At 38.1% G+C, this 26,374-nt stretch overlaps 1 protein-coding gene across 1 annotated transcript; it reads right to left on the reverse strand.

Annotated features, from left to right (window-relative positions):
- Window positions 1-1,407: 1,407 nt before the first annotated feature.
- Window positions 1,408-25,545, reverse strand: LOC149828955 (sm-like protein LSM7). The gene is made up of 6 exons (XM_090017013.1): window positions 25,417-25,545; window positions 24,205-24,286; window positions 19,953-20,034; window positions 5,508-5,579; window positions 5,060-5,112; window positions 1,408-1,819 (listed from the first exon to the last, which is right to left on the reverse strand). The coding sequence occupies exons 2-6, from the start codon at window positions 24,205-24,207 to the stop codon at window positions 1,730-1,732; spliced, it is 300 nt and encodes a 99-aa protein (XP_089873139.1). The 5' UTR covers window positions 24,208-24,286; window positions 25,417-25,545; the 3' UTR covers window positions 1,408-1,729.
- Between the last annotated feature and the right edge of the window lie 829 nt (window positions 25,546-26,374).

Below are 26,374 nucleotides of genomic sequence, written 5' to 3' on the forward strand. Positions count from 1 at the left end.
AGAATATCGAAAATTGTAAGGTTTTTAAAAAATCGCATCAAATTAACTGTACAGTACAATCATTTTCCATTGAATCTAAACCTACCCATTTCATCTCAACACAAAGAATAATAGATTCAACCCATCTTGGTAGATGGAATAGGACATCATAGTCAATCCAGAACTACAAGTTCGATCAAGATCCAGACATACTCTCAGAACAGGCTAAAGTTATCCTTTATGGCATCGAGAGGAAATTCTCTCATTGGTGAAAATATTGGAGCAGCACACATCCAAAAAACCATTTTTACTTTACTGCAAAGAGAGGACCGCTGCTTTTTTTTCTTTTTTTTTCTCTGGCTAGTCAAGGGAAAATCCCCATATTCGACGGCACATTGGCAGATCCCCGGTTGGTAAAACCCTTGAGGTTCCACCTGGCCACCGCAGAGTAGACTCAGTTTCGACCTAGAAGGCAAGAGAGATGCTGCCCATTGTTCTAGAAAATCCAAAAGTGAAATGACGCAGTAAGGCACCTCCCTCATACCACAGCCTGAAGTAGTAATGCATTTGTGAGAAAAGAGATCACATTGATTGAGCTCACTGTGTGTGGACAATCAAACTTGGAATAATCAATTTGAACTGGTTGTATTAGTGGCAACCCACATTTCAAACAGAGACACGGCCCATTGTTGGGGTTTTTTTTTTTTGAGAAAGTAAATTTATTAAGGTGATGAGGGGTCACCAAAACAAACAAGGACAGTACAAGAGAAAATTAATGACCCGCCCACCAATGTTGTTACATCTCTATCCTAGAGATCGACCAGTGAACCAAAAAGGACCCTTCCAAGCTGTATCAGCATTTTACCTCATCTAACATGTAAATAATATCATAAACTATCAGAACATTTCCATCTTCTGACACAAGGAACAGCACCCATAAAAAAATTCTATCCCTATTCTAACCCCTTTGGATGAGCCCCAAAAACTGAGCAGTTGCCGTCATATTGTATTGATGTTATATTCCATCACCACCGCACATCTCACTTGATGGAGGTGTTTCCCAGGTGAAATATGCAGTGGGGATTGAATATAACCAACCATAAGTCATATACAATATGGCCATAACTGCAGAGCTAAAAACTGTCTCAAACATTAACATTGCTGTGAGCCATACTTTTCTGGTTCACCAAAATCTTGAAAGCCTATGACCCCCAGGGATGTTCACAGGCTACACATGCAGTTAAGTCACCTCCAAACAGAAACTGCCCAACGAAAAATATGTGGACAATTAACAGTATCATAACAATTTCATGCAGAAACTAGCTTGTTATGATGGATGTAAACTGCACAGGTCAGATTGTAATATTAAGAGGTATGTGCTAAGTTCTCTTCAAAAAGAAAAAAAAGGCAAAAAAGGGAGGTATGTGAAGGTATCAACTTTTATGTAATCCTTGTTAGGTTACCAAAAACTGGAGAATATATCAAGAGATTTAAGTGGTGTGCCGACATTACTAAGTCAAATTGGTGGACGCACCACCTACAAATTGTTGTCAACAACGACAGTAGAAACGTGCGAGACCTATAAGATGGTGGGGTGACACTACCAAGTTGACCTTTAATGCACATATACATCACCAGCTTTAGGTGTTCATATTGTATAACCATTCGGCCTGCAAAACTGAACCATGAAATTAAGGTTTGGTATGTTCATGTTAACAATAAGCAACCCTTGAAGAAAAACAAGAGGCATTTAAGCTCCATCTGGCTGAATAAAGGGGTTTGCTATTTCATCTGTTCCGTCTGTTGGAGACACGAGCATGACAGCAGTCCCCCTACAAACCTGCAATGCAGAAACTACATTTAAAGGCAAGTAGAAGTATAATAATAGTAATAATAACATGCTTCTTCAAATTTATGCTTTCCAATAAAAAATCTAGCAAGTGTATGACTTGTATACAATATAGATTTGATTAAAATTCTACAAGTACAACCATCATGCCACCGAATTTCAATCCATTCCCTTGAGGTGCTTAGGTGACTCATTTAAGACATTTTCATTAACCTTAGCAAACTGTCCGACAAAAGCAATGCTTGGTACAAGGTGTTGAGTATTACAATGATATAGACGTTCAACAGGTCACAAATGTGGCTTGAACGGCTCCCATCAAGGGACCCAGATGCCACCAGCTTTGGGATGTCTGTGACGACTTCTATATGTGAGTTTGGCAAAAGGGAAATCTTATGGGCTTCCGTGGGAATTACCATAAAAGGAAAACAAAGTGAGATAAATAGTAGAGACCCTGCGTGGACATGAAGGTAGTCCTTATAAGCGTCATGCTTTAGGCTCACTATTGACAAACACAAAGAGAGAAAAGAAGAGGACCTGTCGTAGGTTTGTGGTAGCCTATGTCACATAGGTACGGGTGCGGATGTCGTGATGCGGCACTTAAAGTTAAAACTTGGGTGCGGGGAGGGTATATATATAATTTTTAACAGTTTTAAGTTAACACTAATGAAATAAAAACAATTATCATATCTCATCATGCATAGATTCATGCAATAAATCAAATTAACAATTCTCGATTGCTATTCCTCATCAATAAAAAATAACACCACACTGGTGCGGGAGAGCAGATCGTGTGATCTGTCAAATCACTTTAAGAAAGTGATTTCACATCTTCACCATCCATTGCTTCATCCCAGATGGTCCTTGTGTACATTGTGGACGGTGAGGATGCTAAATCACTTTTATAAAAGTGATTCTGCAGATCACTTGATCTGCTCTCCTGATGCAGATGTATGTATGTATGTATGTACTATGTATATACGTGTATATGTGTGCATTTATGTATTTATATATATAATATAGATAAAATTGAACTTGGTCAGGGTTAACTGAATTTACTTTTGAACAGAAATGGACCTCAGTGTGGTTGACTTCACCTGACACAAAGGAAGCCATGTCCAAGTGTCGCACCCGCACCCAAGCGACGCGGGTGTGGTGCCATGTTAGAAGAGTCTGTGTTACATAGGTGGTAGCGCTTTCTTTTATTGAAGACAAGAAAGAGAAGGTAATCTTGGGTTATTCTTAATGAAAAGAAGAGGGAAGACCTTCATATTTTGATGCTTCCTACATCAATCCCTTTTGTGGAGCGAGGGTACTGGATTTTGGTTTTGTTTGTTTACTCTCTCGTAATACCTTGGCAACTGACTTTTTAATAATAATCTTACTTTCTTCATATGAACGTAGGGCATATGCAAGATAATTATGAGAGAAGTTGGGGATTCTATGTACATTATCTTCTAAATACATAAATTTAAAGAGCACACACTCGTGTATGGCAAGAAACCATTAGATTTGATGAAGTAATTACAACGATGATTTCAAATGAGATGCTTCATAAGGTTCCCCCTAAATGATTAATAAACTGAAGCTTAGTTGAGAAGGCACCAAAACAAAGTTAGGGTCGAATTAATGACTGTTACCAATCACAACACTACAGCAAGTCTAAGTCTAAGTCAAAGTATAAATCTAAAGCGAGATGCCATAACTGCAAGAAGTCAAGACATGTCAAGAAAGTATCTGCAGCTTCAAGAAAATAATAAGGGAAGCAGTGGATTCTGATGGAACCAATGTTGCGTCTCTTGGTGCTAAGGATGAAGGAAACAACATTTTGTTTCCTCATGCATGAATTCCCTCATGATTCATTGATTTCAGACTATGGATGTTCTTATCACATGTGCTCCAATAAAAATATCTTTGATTCCTACACTTTATAGAAGGGTGGTACCATTGTTACAAGGATCATTGCAACATGTAACACCATAGAATTGAAATTATTAAGATAATAAAGATGTTTGATGGGATTTTTCATACTCTTAGTAATGTGAGGCAAATATATATGAAAACATATAGCTAACTTGGAAAGTGTAGCCGAACCAATCACCATTTCACTGGGAATAGTTTAATTAACTTGAAGCTTTAGTGAGGTACGCTTTTTTTCTTTTTTCCTTTTTCCTTTTGGGGGGGAGTGTACTCTAAAACTTAGGTCTCCTTTAAAGTCATTGAAGCAGATCTAGTAGTATCATAGGCTTCTATAATCCTTCTATTCAGATCAACTTGGGCTAGTTTCCACTTGTCAAAATGTTAAAAAGAAAAAAAATGGTAAAAAAAGAATCTACAGAGAGAGGCGCTGACAACTGCTGAAGATGCGGTTGATGAGAGTATTACTTTCTAGGAATTCAATCATCAACTTCAGTTATGAAGCTTACACTGATAACTATTCCCTGTCTATTTTGCACTTCCTTGAATTAGGAAGACAAAGAATCAAGTGAATAAAAAGAATGGAATGGTGTTTAGCTACCCAACTTTTTCTCTCTAAATTAACTTTTGAAATTTATAGTCTTCAAAATCTTATCCAAAGAAAAAAATGCTTCATCAATTAATAGTTAAGTTTGTCATAAGTTAGCCAAGCAATTTTGTGTTCAGTTCAGAATTGTACAAAGCAAAACATAAATGAATAACAAAACACTGCTCACAGAACAAAAAGGCAAAAGAATAGTAAGGAATCTAACAAGAAACAGCTAACAAAGACTTAACCTAAAAGTTTTAATCAAATGAGGCATCATGACTTTAGACTCTACTTGGGAGGTGGACTTTGGAGGGCACCATAGGGATTTTTGTTTTTGATAGAAGGCACCATAGGAGTTTAGCCAGTTAGGTTTTGAAGAAAATGGGATTTTCAAATATCTTCTCTCCAAAAGATATATGTAGCAATAATCCTCCAAGTTATCCCTTGAAGTCTTACAGTCCTCCCAGCACTCTTTCAACAAACGCATCCAACAGATTTTTAACCCAAATCCTTCAAACGCCGGTATGCCCTATGTGACAGTTCCTAAATAGAGCTTTATGCACAAACGTCTTTAGCATTGGGGAAAACAACAAAGGTAGTGGCCCACTATCAGGTAGAAGCAAAAGCTCCTTATTGCATAGGATTGCAATTGAGACAATGATGACTAAAACAAGCCATATGCTCTTGGTGATATTCCTTATAAACTAAAAAGAAATAAAAGCACTTACAATAAGGCCAAGCGGCCTAGTCTGATCGGTAGTCTTCAAAGGATCGTCTGGATCTGCAACACAAAATTATCCCCATCAATCAGTTCAGTGCTTTAACATTGCTCAATGCTCAAGAAAGATCTCAACTCAACATGGTTTGCATATCAACTCTGCTAGCTCAGGTGAACCATAGTACCAAGTGTCAATGAACCACCCAATACAAGTTGGATACTGGCCGAGTGCTCAGCATTGACATGATGCCATAATCACCGGCGGACAAACTGGGATCAAGTCGATGCCAGCTCCTGAGTTTGATTTTCATAGACAATTTTTCAAACTTAATCATACAAAGGAGGGAAGTATAGAACCGGTGGTTGATGTTAAGTAATCTTTGTACCTAAACATGGTAGCTCGTATATACCATGGGTTTCTCAATCACTATTTCCCATAATTTATAATTCAGGAGTACCTCGTAAGAATTCAACTGCTCCATCAAGCACAAGGTTGAGCAATTGATCATACCCTTTCAAAGTCCCTACAACTGTAAGGTAAGAAAAGTGAAAACGAATCAATTAGCTACCTCCAATTAGATCTGATAAATGATTTCAGACAAGCAACTGCAGCCTACAGTGCACAGAAACTAGTCACAACATTACAGTAGTGGAAATATGAAGTTTTCTTTAACTTATAAATCATAACAGTCATAAATCATAATCACCACCATTGATATTTTCATAGTTATCAACTTGGTTAAAAAAAGTTTTGAATTTTGATAAATAACTAAAAATGTGCAATTGCAAGATCATAAATTTCACTTTATCTGATCCAGCGATATTTCTATATATTTCTAAGAATTCAAGATTGAAAACCCTTTCAACTTGAACTTTTTACTCTCCTCTTTTATGAACTTTTCAAAAAAAATAGAAAAAATTAATTGTTTCTAAATTCTTCAATAAACTTTCAGCCAATATTATAATAATGGCAATATTGTGATCATGGTAGAGAAATAAATAAAAGACATTATTTTCCCAAAACAATTTGTGGAGGCAACAACTGTTCTGAAAACAAAAACTAAAAATATCATTTCCTTCATTTGGAGATTCAAAACTAGAAAAGACAGTGATCAACAAATCATCAAAGAACACGATCTGTTACTGCATTTTTAGAGCCAAATTCAAAGAACTCTAATAAATTTCTATGTACATATATTTGGAAACATTTGAAATTATACTAGTAAATTATTATTCTCAATGCCTTCTACACTGTTGAATCAATACATCATAGCATATTTGAATTACATGAATATTATGTCGATGTACAAGTAAATCCTGCGGAACCATCGTGGGTACCACACTGACAATATACTACCCTTAAAGCCACTTTTATGCAATAAAAAAGCAAACCAGACAAATGGCTAGTTAACTAGAACCCTGTAAGAAAGAGCAACCATGTTTTCCCATTTTTATGGAAAGAAGTGATATCACCAAATATGAATAAAAGAGAACATTAAGATGGTGATAGAGGTATCCAGAAGAAGAGAACACATTACAAATGAGAAATCCCAATGCAGATGGTAACAATCCGGGAAATATCATACCTGGCCACTTTATGCTAGCCTAATTCAAGACTTCTTTTCTAATAGACAAGTCTGTAGAGATTGTGTCAATGCATTTTGGTCCTTGAAAAACCTGACATTTTGTTTTAGACTGCCAAACACACTTGAAACAGCCACCATCTCCACACAAGATGTAATTTTTACCCTTACATTTGGCTCGAGGGGCAACAATGTGGGATCTCAAACTGGAACCTTGAAATGAAATGAATATCAAACACAAGAGAATGCCACTAAGGGCTACAAGGAATTGCAAATACAAAAAAGACCACTACTGAATCAAATACAATCCCACTAAGGAGACAATCACAAGTTCACAAATCTCATAAGAATCACAATCTAAAAAATATAATTTTATATAATCACACTTATGCTTGTGAAAAGCATAACCAAATACAAGGGAGAGAGCTCTATTTATAGAGCCACACAAGGAATAAAGGGAGGCTATCCAACAGTCATTGGACTGCCTCCAACGGTCATATTTATGACCATTGAGAGCAGTCCAATGACTAGTTGGACTGTTCCCAACAGTCATGTTGACTGAAAACATAAAAAACAGAAAAATAAAAAAACTATACAGCCTCTACTAGTTTGTATATATTACAATGAGTGAAAGGACCAAAATAACCCTGATATACATATATATAAATATACGTATATATATATATATATATATATCATATTTTAGCACTCCCTCTCAAACTTACGGTAAGATCAACGAAAGTTTATTAAGAAGAAAAAGAAATTGTGGTAGAGGAAGAGCTTTGGTGAAGAAGTCCTCAATCTGAAATTCTGACGGAAAATATGGTAAATTAATCGTCCCCTTCAAGTGTTCTTCTTAAAGGTAGTGACAATCCATCTCAATGTGCTTCGTTCATTCATGAAATGTGTGATTGTTGACTATATATATGGTACTTTTGTTATCACAGGATAACTTTGAAGGTTTTGAGGCATCAACTCTCATATTTGTAAGTAAGGATCTCATCCACACGACCTTTGTTGTTGATGTAGTCATCGCCCTATATTCAACTTTCGTGGAGGACAATGACACTTTTTACAGTTTTTTACACCTCCAGAATATAAGGGAATCACTTAATAACACAAAAAAAACCATAGTTAAGTGTCGGTTATTGGGATCTCCTCCCCAATCAAAATCAGTATATGCAATAAGATTTAAAGATGAAGAATAGGATAAGAATAACCCTTTCGATATAGTATTTTTAATGTATTGAATTATTCTCAATACATCACTCATGTGAACTGAAGTAGGCGCATGCTGAAAATGACTTGCAGTATGCACTACATACGCAATATTTGATCTAGTAATAGACAAATACATTAGAGATCCAATAAGTTGGATATAAGGAGTTAGATCATCTAATAAGACTCTGGCTTCAGCTCTCATTTTGGCATTAATTACTTCATAAATGTCAGCATACTTTGTGTCAGTGATTCTCGATCGTACAACGATATCGGCTGCAAACTTTATTTGGGACAAAATGTATCCTCTTGGCGAATAGGCTATTTCAATACCTAAGAAATATTTCAAAAAACTAAGGTCAGTCATATCAAAAGATTTCTTAAGCATAATTTTAATTTCTTCAACTCCCTTCTTATCATTTCATGTGACGATCATATCATCAACATATAAGAGCAAAATGACAAGCATAGTACCTACATATCTTATAAAAAGAGCAATAGTCCTACTAAACCGATCATACCATGTTTTAGAAGCTTGTTTAAACCCATATAAAGCCTTACAAAGGTGAAGAATCATGTCATTTTCAATAGTCAGACTAGGGAGAAGATCCATTTAGACTTCTTCATTTAAACTTTTATTTAAGAAGGCATTTTTAACATCTAACTGATATATAAGCTAATTTCTAATAGATGTTATTGCAACTAGAGTCCTAACAATGGTCATAAGAGCTACTAGGGCAAAGGTTTTCTCATAATCTATATCATATTCCTGTTAATACCCTTTTACAAGCAACCTAGCTTTTTATCTTTCTAGAGATCCATCACTCTTCGTTTTGACCTTACACACACATCTCTATCCTATAATCTTCTTATCCTTAGAAAAACGATGGATTTTCCAAGTATGGGCCTTATGTAATGCATCTAATTCTATGTTCATAACCTCAACCCATTCTTTTATGTCTTTGACTTCTCTACAGTTGGATGGCTCATGATATGAATGAATGGCTAGAAGACATGCCCTATAATTGGGATAAAAAGATTCATATGAAACAAACCTACTTGGGGTTCTAAGTATTTGTTCAGATCTTCTAACATTGGGTTCCTCTATTTCGAGCGGTCGACTATATTTTTCAAGTGCACAAGGATGCTCCCCATTATCACGTCTAGAGTAATGTATAAGATTATGAGTAGGTTTTCTTCCATCACTTGGTTCATTACTCAGTTCAACGTTATCACTAACTTCATTATCATCATTTTCATTATTGGAATTAGACAATAAGTCAAACAAAAAAACATACTTGGATTCTTCCTTAGGTTTTTTAAGATCAAATCTTAGTTCTTTTTTAAGAAAAGTAATATTTCTAGATACATAAAGTTTATCATTTTTTGGGTCATAGCGCCGACAACCTTTTTCATTATCCGCATATTCAACAAAAACACATTTAATAGCTTTAGGAGAGAGATTATTATGTTTTTAAAGGAATACAAAGCATTTACATCAAAAAAACCTTAATCTTTTCAAATCATGAGTAGTCTTAAAAAGCTTTTCAATTGGAGATTTGTTTTCTAAGATTTGAGAAGGCATTCAATTTATCAAAGAAAGCAGCTTCGGCCCAAAACTTCTTTGAAACTTCTTTTAAAATAAGTAAAGTCCTAGTAGTTTCAATAATATGGGGATGTTTTCTTTCATTAATTCCATTTTGTTGAATCCTAGGATAAGATTTTTGGTGCAAAATACCATGGGTTTTTAGGTAAGATTGAAATTCTTTTGAAAGAAACTCTCCTCCTGAATCGAAGGGGATCTTAATATTTGTTTAAATTGATTTTTAACAAGATTATGAAAGCCTTTAAAACACAAAAATACTTTGGATTTGAATCTAAGGAAGTAGATCCAAGTATATCTAAAATCATCTATGAATCTAAGGTAATATGAAAATTCACCTTTTGACATAATGAGAGCAAGACCCCATACATCCGAATACACCAATTCAAACTTTTCATTAGACAAAGAAATTCTAGATCCAAAAGGCAACATTTGCATTTTTCCAAGTATACAATCCTTACATACATAATCTTTTTCCTTACAAGATTTTTCCAAAATGGAAAGAAGGATAATTTGGATATACTTGGGTGACCTAGACATCTATGCCAAAGGTCTAAGTCAACTTTTTTAGCATAGTTACAAAAAGTTTCTTTAGAAAGACATAAAAAATCCTTATAATAAAGGTTTCCTCTTCTATGGTCTTGCCCAATTAGCTTCCCTCACCCAACAATCCTTAGATGAGAAAAAAACCTTGCACCCATAATAAAAAAATTGAGAAACCAAAAAAGATTTAAATCAGGTTTTGAAATAACTCTAAGATTTGGAAAAAAAATTGAATCACTTGAAATTTTGTTTAAATTTCCTGTACTTTTTACATTCAAAGAAGTTCTATTGACGATTGTCACACATGAAAAATATGAATTAGTGCAATCAAATAGTAAGGATTCATTATATATCATATGGAAAGAGACTCACGAATCCAAAATCCAAGAGGACTTACCCATAGGAGAAGAGGAAGAAACGGTGGCACCAGATATAGAAGGATTGACTTTTATGATTTGTAAAACGGCCTTCGTAATTTGAGCAATCGTCAAATTATTGAAGTTGCCTCATTTTCTGGTTTCTTCACATTTTGGAGGTTCTTCACTTATCGTAACCGCCTTTCTTTTGAGTTTGGGACAATCCGGTCTTATGTGCCCCGGTTCATTACAAAAGTGACAAGTAACCTTTCTTCCTCCTCCATTGTATTTTTTCTCAAAGTGAGGGGGTTTATAGGTTTTACATAGTTTTCAGGTCTTGATACGACAAGAACCTCATCACTAGTCCTGTGCATTCAAAATTTATTCCTCTTCGACACATTTGGGCAAGAGCCTCGCTTATAAAAAGAGTGGTAGTTCTATGAAGAAGAGATGATTGAACTTGCTCAAATTCCGGTCTAAGGAGAAAAGATTCTCTTTTTCCACTTGTTTTTGCCTCATTTCAATTGTCGAACCTTCCCACTTAGGTTCCAACTAATTCATCCCAAATATGGAATAAGACACTATAAAAATCTCTTACACATTTATCTTCTTGCTTGGTAGTATGCACTTTATGTTGGAGATAATATAGTCGAGCCATGTCCTTTTGAATGAACGTGCTCTTTAAGAATACCCATGCATCACATGCTTTTTTGAATTTGATGATATTGGTAGCGATCTTAAACTCCATGGTATTCATATACCATGGGAGTATTTGATCATTGTTAGCCTCTCAATCCTCCATTTTTCTTTGATATTCTTGTATTTTTCTCCTTTACTTCTTCGAAAAGATCTTTGATTTGGTCTCCTTCTCTTTTTGTTAGTTTTAGTTGGGGTTCATTAGTGGGTTCCACTAAGGAGACCCCATAGCTTTTTTCCCTTGATGTGGTTTTCCATGACGGTAGCCCACATCAAGTAGCTGCTTTCGTTGAGCTTATAGGAGATGACAAAAGAAGATTCTCTTTCACCCATGGTAACAATCACGGTAAAAGAAGATGACTTGAAGATGAAGAGGATGGCTTGAAGATGACCCCCACCACAAAGAAAGCACACTCAAGATGACTTTCAAAATACAAGAGCCATTGGCTCTAATACCATGAAATGAAGTGAATATCAAACACAAGAGAATGCCATTAAAGGTTACAAGGAATTGCAAATACACAAAAGACCACTATTGGGTCAAATGCAATCTCACTAAAGAGACAATCACAAGATTACAAATCTCACAAGAATCACAATCTAAAAAATATAATTTTATATAATCACACTTATGATTGTGAAAAGCATAACCAAATACAAGGGAGAGCTCTATTTAATATTTATAGTCACACAAGGAATAAAGGGAGGCAGTCCGACAGTCATTGGACTGCCTCCAAGGGTCATATTTATGACCGTTGGGAGTAGCCCAATAGTCATTTTGACTGAAAACATAAAAAACAGAAAATTAAAGAACTAAAAAGACTATACAGCCCCTACTAGGCTGTATCTATTACAATGAGTGAAAGGACAAAAATACCCCTGATATATATATATATATATATATATATATATATATATATCATATTTTAACAAATCTTTCCTAAACACCCAAGGTTAATCTGACCAGGACACATTTAACAACTGGTGGAAGAATGAATATGACCCAAACCAATGCTGAAACCCTTCCTCTTCAAGATGCCATAGTAAACATTTGCTAGATAGATGCAAATTAGACTGCATTAGCAGCACACAAAGAAACAAGCCAACCAATCCTAGCACGAGGAAAGGGACTGATGCAGCGAGAGGGGGATAACAATTGTCAAACATGGATGCCGATGCTGAAGGTTGTGGTGCAGTGAGGGGGATCGGCACTGTACTGCTGGTGGATTGCTGTGGATGCCCCTTTCAAGGCACGATTGTGCAATATTTGATAACCCAATAGTCTCGTTGAAGAGAATAAGATTGGCTCAATGAATTCGAGCAACAATGCATTCAATGAAATGGCAGTTCTTACAATCTAATAATACTAATAGAAAACAAACCAATAACAAAGACTAATATAAAAGAAAGTAGACAGAAGGATTGAAATGACAGAAGAAATGGAAAAACCATAAGGAACGTGCGGCTGAAGACAAAAATAATAGAGGAACTTTTCAGAATTCAATAGTCTGCACGCAACCCTAGGATGAGTATTTAAAGACTTCAGCTGGATCCAGGTCTCGGGTCCGGTCCCGGACCCGAGACAAATTCTGTTGGTTGTTGGCTCTGGGGCGTCTAGGTATGTGCTCATCTGGAGTAGGTACGCAGGGATCTGAGGTGTCTCGGTACCGACTGGAACTGGATCAGATCCACTGCTTGGGTCCGATCCTCGATCCTATCGTGCAGGTCCGGTTCCCTGCCATGGTCAAGCTGTATGGATCTGGGTTGATCCTGCTCTGCATCATTCACACCTGGTTGGGAAGAAGTCGGCTCTAACGACTTGTTGTCTTCACAGTAAGCATATAGATCAGACACATTGAAGATAGGCGAAATGTGTCAATCTTCGAGCAGCTCAAGGAGGTAAGCATTCGGGCTCAATCGTCGAAGAATCTTAAAAGGGTCATACTTCTTAGGACTCAACTTGCCATAAGTACCCACTCGAAAACGCTCGGGACGCAAGTAAACCCATACTAACTGACCGACTTGAAACTGGACATCTCGACGACCTTGGTCTACGAAAGCTTTGTAGGCTTCGTAGCTTTCCACAAGTTTGGTTCGGACCTGTCGGTGGATATCACGCATGTACTCGATGACATCAAATGCGTCTGGGTCTGGGGCTGGGGCTGGGGCTGAGATACTGGACACAGGTGCTAGGTCTGCTACATGGGTGGGTGACCGACCATAAACCACCTGAAAAGGAGACTTGCCCGTGGACCGATTGATGGAACTGTTATAGGCGAACTCGGCTTGCGGCAAGACTAGGTCCCATGTTTTGACATTCTCCCCCACTAGACTCCTTAACAGGTTCCCTAGAGTGCAGTTCACTACTTCGGTTTGGCCATCGGTTTGTGGGTGGTAAGCACTACTGAGCTAGAGCTTGGTTTTCAATAAGGCCCATAACGATTTCCAAAAATGGCTCATAAAACGCGTGTCACGATCTGAGGTGATCGTGTGCGGCAATCCATGAAAGCGGGCTACGTCCTTGAAGTAATATGAAGCTACTAACGAGGCGTCAGTGGTTCTCTTACATGGGATAAAAATATCTATTTTGGAAAATCGGTCAACAACGACTAGAATGGAATCAAAATGATGCGGGGTTCTGGGAAGACCCACAATAAAATCCATGGACACATGTTCCCAAGGACGCTCAGGGATGGGCAACGACGTATACAATCCACTGTTCTGAGGTCGACCCTTGGACACTTGACACACACGACAACTTTGAACGAACTTGACAGCATCTTTGCGCATTTTGGGCCAAAAGTAGCGTTCATCTAACAGGGCGAACGTCTTATCATGTCCAAAATGCCCAGCTAGTCCTCATTCATGTAACTCGAAAATCAACTGGAGTCTAAGAGAGAATGCAGGCACACATAACTTGTTACCACGAAAGAGGTAACCGTTATGTATACAAAATCGTTGGTCGACTGTGCGATCAGAGGAGAGGCACCTTTCCTAGACTTGCTGAAAATCAGGGTTCGTTGGGTACAACTCCTTGCACTACTCAAACCCAATGACCTGTACTGACATAGTCATCAAAAGGTTGTTCTTCCTGCTAAGAGCGTCAGCTACCTTGTTCAAACTTCAGAGTACCAGATTGGTGGCGAATCGTGAATGTGTACTCTTGCAAGAAACTGACTCACTTGGCATGACGAGTACTCAACTTCTTTTGACTATTCAGATACTTCAATGCCTCATGATTCGTGTACAAGACAAACTCCTTATAAATAAGATAATGCCTCCAATAGCGAAGGGCTTGTACCACGACATAAAACTCGACATCATAAGTGAAATATTGACACATGGCTTGAGTCGGCTTTTCACTAAAGAAAGCAATGGGTCTGCGGTTCTGACTCAAGACTGCACCAATTCCCACTTTAAAGGCATCACACTCAACCTCAAAGGCTGCGCTAAAATCAGGAAGGACTAAGACAGGGGCACTAGTCATTTTCTCTTTGATGAGCGTAAAGGCTTTTAGGCACTGCGTGATAGGGGCCATGAGGGTGCTGAAGTTTCTCACAAAATGTCGGTAAAAAGCAGCTAACCTGTGGAAACTACGGGTCTCTCCTATAGTCTTTGGGGTAGGCTAATCAACAATCGCACGGACTTTCACGAGATCTGCCTTCACTCCATCAGACGACACAATAAAACCCAAGAACACGACACTTGATGTCATAAACTCACACTTTTTGGTATTGACATACAATTTTTCCCTCCTTAAAATCTCTAAGACCTGATGCAAGTGACTCAAATGATCAGACAAAGATGAGCTATAAACCAAAATATCATCAAAGTATATAACTACAAACTTCCCTATACAAGGATGCAACACTTGGGTCATCATATTCATGAAAGTACTTGGAGCATTAGATAACCCAAACGACATGACTAACCACTCATACAATCCATCACGTGTCTTGAATGTCGTTTTTCACTCATCCCCCTCCCGGATACGGATTTGGTGGTACCCACTTTTTAAATCAAGTTTGAAGAAAATAGAAGCACCAACCAACATATCAAACATATCATCCAAACGAGGAATGAGAAAACGACATTTGACAGTGATGTGATTGATCGCTCGACTATCAACACACATGCGCATGGACCCATCTTTCTTATGAGTGAGCAGGGCGAGTACTGTACAAGGGCTCACGCTCTCGTGGATAAATCCCTTTTGCAGTAGCTCCTGAACATGCCTCAACAACTCGACATGCTCGGATGGGTTCATGCGATACGCAGGGAGGTTAGGGAGACTCAACCCTGGAACAAAATCAATAGCATGTTGCACCACGCGCGTGGAAGGTAGGCCAGCTGGGAGGTCGTTTGGCATAATGTCGCGAAACTCCTCAATAAGGGGTGCGACGTCCGCGAAAACGGGCAGGGACGTACTTATTGACGGCTTAGCCACCAGGGCATAACAATAACGATCCTCCTGTCAATGGCTCAAGAAAGACCAGTAGGATAGGCCTGCGAGCTGGGGAACTCGCTCAGGCTTATCCACGGTGGAAAAACCGGTCTCTTTGATGGGGAGAAGGACTATCTTATGACCCTTAAAAATAAAGGAGTACATGTTCCTATGACTATCATGAATGGTCTTGCGGTCAAACTGCAGAGACGTCCCAAAAGGATGTGACACGCGCTCATAGGGGCTACATCACACCACACCTCATCGTGGTAATGTTCCTCCATGGAAAACCGAACTAGACAACGCTGGGTGAGAGGGACCTTGTTTTCCTTCTTGAACCATGTCATCTTATAAGGTTGGGACAGTTTCTCTATTTTTAGGTTCAAGGTGGACACGACACTCTTGGACACCATATTCTTGCACGCCCCAGTATCAATGATGACATCACATGCATGCCCCTCACAATTGAACTGGGTTCTAAAAATGTTATTCCACAACCATTTTGTTGTGGTCGACTCTCGAGGTGTGGTCAAAACATGACAGATGGACAATAAGTTTTCGACGTTGCTGTCGAACTCTACAACTTCCCTCTCATCTCCCTCAACCAATGACTCGCCCTCACTCTCACTATTGAATGCTGACTCAACTATACCCTCGATGAGATGGGCGTTCTTGTTCACGGTGGGACACTTGGATGCGACATGTCCTAACTCTTGACACCTAAAACAACGAATGGCAAACTCACTTGGTTTGGCTTTGGATCTAGTATTGTATGCAGGTCCAAACTGGTCGAGTTTGCTAGGGTCTACTCTAAGAGTGGACTTTGAGTCTTCCTTCCTAGGGGAGCTCGCTCCCCTGGTTGAGAAACTCGACTTGGGCCGACTGGACTGGTCACAACGGGAGGTCCTATATTCCTGCCTCCTTTTCAACTTGTCATCCACATTCATGGCATAACTGCTTGCCTGATCCAATGACTCGACTGTGACACAACTGAAATCATCAGAAATAACAGGACGGAGACCAAAAATATACCTTGTGACTTGTTGGCAGGCGGTCTCCTCGATCTGCACTCGCAGGGATAGACGATGGAACTCAGCAGTGTACTCCACCACAGTGCGGGTTCCTTGACGCAGGGTCAGGTACTCCTTGTACGCTCTCTCAGCATGGTCCGACGGCACAAACTTGGACTGCATCTCCTCCCATGTCTGGATGCGCTCTAGTCCCTGTCGTTCCCTCGATCTCTGCAACTCAACCCACCATGTCTACGCTAGACCCCTCAACCTGGTGGATGCTAGAGAGACACGACGGTGATCAGCTATAGTGTGGTAGTCGAAGAAAAACTGTACGGCATAGGACCAGTAGAAGAACTGCTCAACATTGAATCGTCCTGCGAACTCTGGAAGGTCTAGCTTCACCCTGTATGTGGAGAGGTGCTCTGCTGACGGGTCTCCACCACTCCTGCAAGGTACTCGTTCCATAAAGCACCATCATCCATCACGATCTCATCTCCTTCTCCACGGTACTGCTCGCCCGGATACTGATGCAGATGAACTCCAACGACGGGTGGTCGGCGCTCAGGTCACACCGGCCCCTGCTGAATCTGCATGGCGGCTGCTGGGAATTGCCTCGATCTGGCTTGCCCATGGATGGGAACCATCTGTGGCCGGCGTTGTGGCACCAGTATGACAGGGGGTCCTATTAAAGGGGGAAGGGTTGGTCGGGTCTCGGGCTCTAGGTGGGTAGGAACGGGATAATATGGGTTTGGGTTATGGGTTGGGTTAGGGTAGGGGTGGTGAGTCGGGTATGGTACTGGGTTCTGGATCGGGGATGGGTTAATTGATTAGGTCTGGTGTGGGTACTGGGTTTGGATGGTGTAATACTGGGATGATTCACCCAATTGGATCTGGATTGGGTCAAGTGCTAAATTATTCATCGGACCCAGAATGGGGTAGGTGGGATCATGGATCGAGTTGTGGTGTGAGAAGGCTTGGTTTGAACTTGATCCCTGATCCATAATAGGATGGGTCTGGTTTTGACCCGGCTCAAATTCAAACTGGAGCTTCGTCCGGGTCTGATAGGGGTTTTGGTCGGCATTGGATCCATTTTGGGGTTCAAACATAGTGGGTTGGGTCTGAGTCGGGGCAAACCGCGAACCGAACCCAATTGGGTAGGTCGGGTAATGGGTTTCGGGGCCCGGACCTGCCCCATGGGACCCAAAGGATGGTCCCTTGGATTCGGGTCTGGGACCCGATAAAACTGGCTCTTGACCGGACCTTATCGGGTTCGGTCCGATCCACAAGGGTCCACACACCCCGGCGCGCTGGTGGGCTGCGACCGACCCACCAAGCACGCGTGGCGGGACGGATGTTAGGTCAGCCCCAACCCAGGCCGACGCAGGCGCGCCTGCAGCCTGGCCCCGCGTGTCATTCGAACCCTGCAGGCCATGCCTGGCCTGCAGCCCCTGTGTTGGGGGTCGATGTCAGGCTTGCGCACTCATGTCGGCGTCGAAAAGCCTTACGACGACCCCCGCGTTCGGCTGGAAAGTGCTGCCCATCTGGTTATTCGCTGCTACCGGGATAGGGTTCAAAAACGGTACAGCCGACGGGAATGTCGCATGACCAGCGTCCCTGCGCAAGTCTTACTCTCCCATAGGATATATCCTTTCCCAAATGAAGCTTGTTGTCGATATTTGTGCTAAATTGAAAATTTCAGATAATAAGTGGACTCCTGATATAGTTAATGCTAAGCTAAGACTTGAAGATGGTCGAAGATCTCACACCTTATAGACAACTAATTGGGTCGCTCACTTACTTATCTATCACTAGACCAAACATAGCTCATGTTATTCATTCTGCTAGTCAGTTCCAACATGCTCTAACCACCGTACATATGAGCGTTGTCTTAAGGATTATCAAATATATAAAGAACACCATAACTAAAAGGTTCTTTTTATCCACGTCTTCATCTTTGGATTTACTTGTTTATTTACTTGTTTATGTTGATGCTGATTAGGGAGAAAATCCTAATGATAGAATCTCAACTACTGTTTTTTGTGTTTTTCTAGGACATTCATTGATTACTTAGAGATGCAAAAAACAGCATAAGGTATCGCTATTATCAACTGAAGTTGAATATAGAGTTATGGTTATGACAACCATGGAGCTTGTATGGTTATAGAATCTTCTCAGAGATATGGGGGTCGTCATCTCTAAACCTTCAAAGATGTATTGCAATAATAAAAGTACAAATTACATTGTCAACTACTACACCTTCCATGAATAAACACATTGAGATGGATTGTTACTATGTTCATGATGAATTCTTGAGAAAAACTAGAGTTGTCATATGTCACAGCAGAATATCAGCTTGCAGATTTTTTTACCAAAGCTCTTACTACACCTTGTTTCTTGTTTTTTCTCAACAAACTTTCGTTGATCATACCGCAAGTTTGAGGGGGTGTTAAAATAGGATATATATATATATATATATGTGTGTGTGTGTGTGTGTGTGTGTGTGTGTGTATGGGCGCGTATATACAGTCATGTGATTTGTATTGCCCCTCAAGAGCATTTTGGTCTTTTTACTACATGTAATAGGTATTGTTCATTAGGAACAATTTTTACTTTTTTATTATTTTTATTTTTTTGTTGTCTTTATTGTATCGAGCATGGGCTCTGTGGTCAAAAGACCACAGAGTTGTTGGGAGCCACGCAACGGTCATAACAACTCTATTGGGAGCTCCTCAATAGAGCCCAATGCTCCCTAATGTGTATAAATAGGGGCTGATCCCCTCTCTTGTATTTAATGCTTCTCTTAAGCATTTTGTGTCTAATAAAGACTTTTTTATATTGTGTTCTTCTTTTGACTCTTGAATCCTTGTATTTGCATTTTGTGCTTGTGTAGTGTCTTAGTGCTCTTGTATTGTCCGTTACTGGACTTGTGTTAGTGCTTGTGCACTTTGTATTTGCTTTTCACATATTTCATTACAATCATATTGTATAGTGCACCCACAATGACACGATAACCCCTTTTCCGATATAGGGCTTGCATGATGCATTATGTTAAATCATATTTTATCATATGAAATGATTTTAATAACATTGAAGCAGACACCTATCCCTGTCCAAGAAAACGACCTGAACTAAAATGAGCACCTGTATGAACAACTTATTAGGCAATGTATTTTAGAGCTTCAAGGGAAAGTGTGAATGGTAATTGAACTACATAGCAAATTATGAATGATAAATGGAGCTTCATACCACTGAAATCATGATAAACAGGAAACGATAGCAACTAATTGATATCCATAAAATTCTTAAGAATGGATAACATATTTCCGCACATTATTTATCTAAATTTTATCATAACATAGAAGAATCACAGAAAAAACATAGAAATAAATTATTTAATATATTTCAGTTACAGAAGATACGGTCCAAATTCACTGCAACAGCTCTAACCTTGTCTCCCACCAGTAAGCTTAACCTGGACACCCTTGTCAACAAACTTTGCCAAGTCCAGAACTGTTTCTTTTCTACCTGACTGATGGAAATTACACACAAAGATTGAGACAGTTAAAATGCAAATGTCGGAAAAGTCTACCAACATACTTCAATTACTGTTCTAGTATCTTGCCAAAATTCCTGAAGTTTGGACTTTCCATTCATGATGATGAACTACAACATTTCTGGCAACCATTGTCAGCATGAATAGCAGTTCAGATATGCATAGGTCACTTCCAACATGTGAAGAAAAAAGACTGACAATCACACACATTCATACACCTAAACTAAAACATAGTTGAGACACAGACAAGGTAGTCCACACTGCAGTAACCAGGAGGAACCATTGAAAAGAAACCAGTAAAGCCAGCTGTCTGCCACTTTCCACATGCAACAAATGTCCCGCTTCTGGAATAAGCACCAAGGGTGGGAAAATGAGATGTCCAAACAGATGTATCATAATTAACTGAATACTCAGGACATACTGGCACCAACTGGAAGGAATAAAAAACACGCAATTTTTGGTCGAATTACATGAATGAAGAAAACACATGCCAAGACCAAAATAATCATTGGAGAAGCCACCATAAAGCCCAAAATCTGCGTATTTGAAAAAGATATGCTGCTTCTCATCTCCCATATACTTCCGTCAGCCATATATCTCAGAGATCCTAATGTAAGAAATACAAGACCAACAAAATTCTAATATTGTTGGCAGATTCAAGATGCAGGTTTGGATGCTCAATCCAAAAAATACCTGGCTTTTGGAACTCACTTTAATAGCAGGAGTTTTGGAAAGTCCAGGAAGTCCTCAATTTTCACAACAGCAAGGAACATCCCTAGTTTAGCAATCCCAAAAAGGATAACAATGCAACCCAGGTAAGCCCTCTATAGAACCTAAATGGCATAAGCGTGGGCAAAGGCGGAGCCACGTTATGGGGAGGGTGGGCACGTGCCCACCCTAACCCACAGAAATCCCCCAAGGGGGATATGGATCAGGGTGGGTAGTGCCCACACTGAGTGCCCGACCCAAAAGGGATCTCTCTCTCTCTCTCTCTCTCTCTCTCTCTCTCTCTCTCTCTCTCTCTCTCTCTCTCTCTCTCTCTCTCTCTCTCTCTCTCTCCGCGACCCCACCTGTGCTCCCCCCTCTCTCTCGCCCTCCCCAAGACCCCACCTGTGTTCCCCCCTCTCTCTCTCGCCCTCCGCAGCTCCACCCTCCCCGTGACCCCACTCTCTTTCTCTTTCTCTCTTGATTCCCTCCCAGCCTCCGATCTCCCCGCGACCCCACCTGTGGCTATGGCCCCCTCTCCACAGCTACGCCCCTACCCGCGACCCTACAGCACACATCAGCAAGCTGGACCCCATAGTGCCACAGCGTGCACAGGACGAGGTCTACTCTTTATCTCTTGTATTTAGGACATAAATGCATAATTGATGATGTAAGAATTAGGGTTTTAATTAGCATATTGGTTTAGGATTTTTTGTATTTTTTTTTCAAATTAGCATTTAAGTTTTTAATGAGATGGATATTAATTAGTTATCTTTGTATTTTTTAATCAACAATATACATTATCCATATACTTGATTTTAGCTAGAAATTTAGGGGTTTGTTATTTTTTGTTTCAATTAGTTTGTGTATGAAAACTATGAATGATGTTTGCTAGGATTGAGGTTTTTATTTAGTTTTTTTTAAATAGCATGAATATTTAATTAGATTTTAGAGTTTTTTGTATTCTTTTATAATAGCATTTAGATTTTATTTTGTTTTTAAATAAAATTGATATTTAATTTAGGTATTTTTGTATTTTTTAATTAAAATTAAACATGATTCTACATGTTTGAATAGCTTAAATGCATAATTGATGATGTACAAATTAGGGGTTTGATTAACATTTAAGATTAAGGCTTTTCTTTTTCCCAATCGGCGTTTATAATGAGATGCTTATTAAGTAGTTATTTATGTATTTTTTCTATCAACATTATGCATGACCCATATGCTTTATTTTAGTTAGAAATCTGGGGGTTTTGTTATTTTTGTTTCAATTAGTTTATATATGAAAACTATGAATGATGTTTGCAAGGTTTGAAGTTTTCATTTAGTTTTTTTAAATAACATGAATATTGAATTAGGTTTTAGAATATTTTGTATTTTTTAATAGAATTTAGATCTTATTTTGTTTTTAAATAAGATGAATATTTAATTTAGGTATTTTTTAATTAACATTAAAAATGATTATACATGCTTGAATAACATAAATGCATAATTGATGATGTAGGAAATAGGATTTTGATTAACACTCAGGTTTAGGGTTTTTTTTTTTCAATTAGCATTTTGGTTTTTAATGAAAAGATATCAATTAGTTATTTCTGTATTTTTTTAATCAACATTATACATGATCCACATGCTTGATTTTAGTTAGAAATTTGGGGGTTTTGTTATTTTTTGTTTCAATTAGTTTATGTATGAAAACTATAAATGATGTTTGTTAGGATTGAGGTTTCAATTTTTTTTGCAATTGCTAGTATAATTTATTGTCATAGAAATTATTTTTCTTATATCAAGAATGACATATTTGACATTTTTAGCAATGAATTAGTTATGAATGGTTTGTAAAATATGAAAAATCGATGAGGTCAATTATAAAAGGTATTCATTAGAGTAACTATTTGATCTTTTTTAAAACATGTTAGTATATTTTAGTTTCCTATTAGTTTTATTATCTTTTGTTAATTGGGCTGGAGCTTTCATTTATTGACCTTATCATAAAGATAAATTGGTAAAGACATAAAATTTACTAAATATGTTTTATATTTATTTTTATTTTGAGAGGCTTGTACTTTTTCTAATTATTTATAAAACATTTATAATGTCCTTTGTAGATTTTTTGAAAGATTAACTAATTAAATTGCTATTTATTTGTAGGATGTTTGTGTTTATTTGTCACATCTTGTTGAATGCATTTCAAGATCGAAGCTTAAGCTTAGTCACACTGCATTATTCATGGAAGGCATTTTCTTTAAATGAATGAGTTTGTATCTGAACTTTGAATGCTTGAAAAAATTTATAAGTAGGGAATAAATTTATATTTTTTAATGAATTGATGGGTAGGTTATGAAGTTACATCTTTGAATGTTTGATGGGCAGGTTAAAATGTGTTTGAATGAATTTGCGTTTGTGTTTAAATATTAGAAGGAATTTATGTTTGTGTTTGAATGATATATGTTTGTGTTTGAACTTTGAATATTTAAAGGAATTTATTAGCAGGGAATAAAGTTATATTTGTGAATAAATTGATGAGCATGTTATGAAGTTACATGTTTGAATGTTTGATGGGCATGTTAGAACGTGTTTGAATGAATTTACGTTTGTGTTTAATATTAGTATAATGAATTTTTGTTTGTATTTGAATGATATAAGTTTGCGTTTGAACTTTGAATGTTTGAAGGAATTTATGAGCAGGAAATAAATTTATAATTTTGAATGAATTTATGGGCAAGTTATGAAATTACATGTTTGATGAGTAGATTAAAATGTATTTGAATGAATTTATGAATGTTGGAAGCAAGACCCAAGTTAGAACAGGTTCTATGGATGTTGTTAGACTGCTTACTTAAACTATGTTATCTAATCTATAATTGAAGACACTAGTTTAGCTATTCGGATCTTCGATTTTTTGTTAATAAATGACTAGATACAGTCACACATCACCAAGTTGACCCGCCCAAGTCACGAGTCACTAGTGGACGAGCCAATTCTCTAGTCACTATGCATTTTTGCCCACCTTGGCTTAAATTCCTGGCTCTGCCCCTTAGTGTGGGTATCATAAGCTTAATACTTTTGCTAGAAACCCCACAACGGATGACCTAAAATATCCATAGTATGTAAGCATTTGAAAAATCAAATATCTAGGAGCTCAAAATGAAACTACTCAGACTTAATATATATATATATATATATATATATATAAATTAACACTTCTAAGTTAACACTATGTGTATTTGTGTGCATTTATGTATTTATATGTATAATATAGGTAAAAATGGACTTGATTAGGGTTAACTTAATCTACTTTTGGATAGAAATGGACCTCAGTGTGGTTGACTTCACCTATCATAAAGGAAGTTGTGTCCAAGTGTCGCACCCGCCTGGGTGCGGGTGCGACGCGGGTGCGGTGCCCTGATAGAAGAGTCCGTGTGACATAGGACTTACCATTTTCTGGTGTCCTCTTTCTTCCTTGTCAGAATAAAGGATGCAAAATTGCAAATGTATTCAACAATATCAACTCAAACACCTGCAGATATAATTAATATAAAAAAATTAAATGTGAAGATATACTCAAATCCAAAATTCGTTAAATATCAAGTTATCAACATTCACAGAAAAAAAAACATCAAACTACAAAAGAAGCAGAACAGTTTTGGAAAAGTAGATTCAAATATGACAGTACTCCATTTCCAAATTTAAGATTAATCACATATGGATAAATAACTATATAATGCTAGTGACATGCCCATGGAATGTGCATTTAATTGAGTCAAAAGATGCTTTAATAATCTATCACTGTTACTAGAGAAAAACAACTTTAAACAAACCAAACCTAAATAATAGTATAATACACACTGAGAATCCTATTATCTTAGAAAGTAAAATATAACACTAAAATACTGAATCATATATACAACAACAGTACTTCACAAGCTGGGTAGAAGGTATAGAAGATATACCAATGTTGTGGAAACTGTTGAGGCATAGCATGTGTGCCACCGAACTATGAAGTGAGGCGGAAGCCTCAAGGTGTAAGTAAGGAATAAGCCTTACAAATAAATATTAAAAAAATCCTAGCAAAATTTAAAAGAAACTATGAAAAATACAAACACATAGAAACAAATGCACTAACAACTATATGGATAAACTAGACTCACAATATCAACAAACAAAGCACATGCAAAAACATTTTTTTATACACAAAAAAGGAAGCAATTAGACACACACACAAAGAACATGCAAATACACTTTTAAATACACAACAATTACCTACAGAACAAATTCTAGCAAATTTCTTTCAAGCAAACACACAAAATTCATGTAAACAAACATCAAGATATTTTTTCAAACATTTACATACTAAAAGACTGCTTAATGACAACATGGGTGCTGCTAAATAACTGAAAAGGGCCACTAGAAGACCAGGTTGGTACTAACTACCAAATGTGGTTTGCGTTTACAAATTTTTGCAAACACTTAATCTGAAATTTTGGTTACAGATATACGGCAATGGTCTTTCTCAATTATGCGAAATCAAAACACAAACTAGCTAAAACTGGCTAGTTTGCTATATTCTTTTTAAAAGGACCCAGTCAAGCACACGCATACACTGCTCACACAGAGGGCAAGAAGAAGAAGATGCAAGAAAAGGTATACCTGGAAAGTCTCCGGCGGTGGGGAATCGCCGCAAAGCTGCCGAGAGGGAAAGGGATGCCGGAAGATGGGATTGGGAGGGGAGTCGTAAAGGAAGGGGAGGCCTAATCGTCGGGCCCTCTTCCTTCAAACACGTTAAAAAGGGTGTTTAAAAAGATACCCAAAGAAAGCTGTCTCCACTCATCTAGTTGGGATGACTTGTGAGTGTCATCAAGTTGACGGGACGTCGCAAGTTCGAAACCCACATATGGCATCCCTAGGCGCAAGGTCGAAGCCGGGTGTACTTTGCGGCCATCAGGGACCTCAAGGTTTTACCAATCAGAGGCCAACCAATATGCGATGTTTGACTTAGTTTTTCCCTTGGATTATTCAAAAAAAAAAAAACTGACTCACCATAAAACCAGAAAATTTGTCTTCGCTTAACTAACCCTAGTCCCTGTGCCCTAGTCAAACCAGATAGAGGTCAGTTCCGTATAGGGGTGTCAACGGGTCCGGTTTACCAGGACCTGACCCATACCAAACCTTATAGGGTCTGAGTACGGTGATAAATAAGAAGAATCGGGTCCGGACCTGAAGGTCCAATTAATACATGGATCTGAGTATAGTTCGTGAAATTTTATACCAGAGAGTTTCGATTAAGACCCACAAATTTTTAATGTAGAAATGATAACAAATATTAATTTACTGGGTATGGCTCGGGACTGGTTCATGTGGTTCTTATTGGGTTCGGGTATGGTTTTTCTTATGATGGTTCTGATTAAACCCAGGTCAAGACCCAATACCATACTCGAAAATTGGGGTCAAGTCTTGGAGGGATTTGAAAGGAAGTAGGGGAAGTGAAAAGGAGAATTCGAGATAAGCTTTTTTTTTTTACTTTTGTTTTAAGATTGGCACCTATGAAAAAACTTTTACCACAAAGATATTTTGCCATAATTTTTTTTCCAATAGGCTTCCTACCTTC

Source organism: Nuphar pumila, chromosome 9, assembly GCF_984573655.1.
Source record: "Nuphar pumila chromosome 9, dmNupPumi1.hap1.1, whole genome shotgun sequence".
Classification (NCBI taxonomy): Eukaryota; Viridiplantae; Streptophyta; class Magnoliopsida; order Nymphaeales; family Nymphaeaceae; genus Nuphar; species Nuphar pumila.

Coding starts and splice junctions, on each gene's coding strand:
- LOC149828955 (XM_090017013.1), bottom strand. Junction 5,580..19,952: donor GCTTACTGGTGGGAGACAAG/GTTAGAGCTGTT, acceptor CTTACCTTACAG/TTGTAGGGACTTTGAAAGGG. Junction 1,820..5,059: donor CTAGGCCGCTTGGCCTTATT/GTAAGTGCTTTT, acceptor TCTGCATTGCAG/GTTTGTAGGGGGACTGCTGT.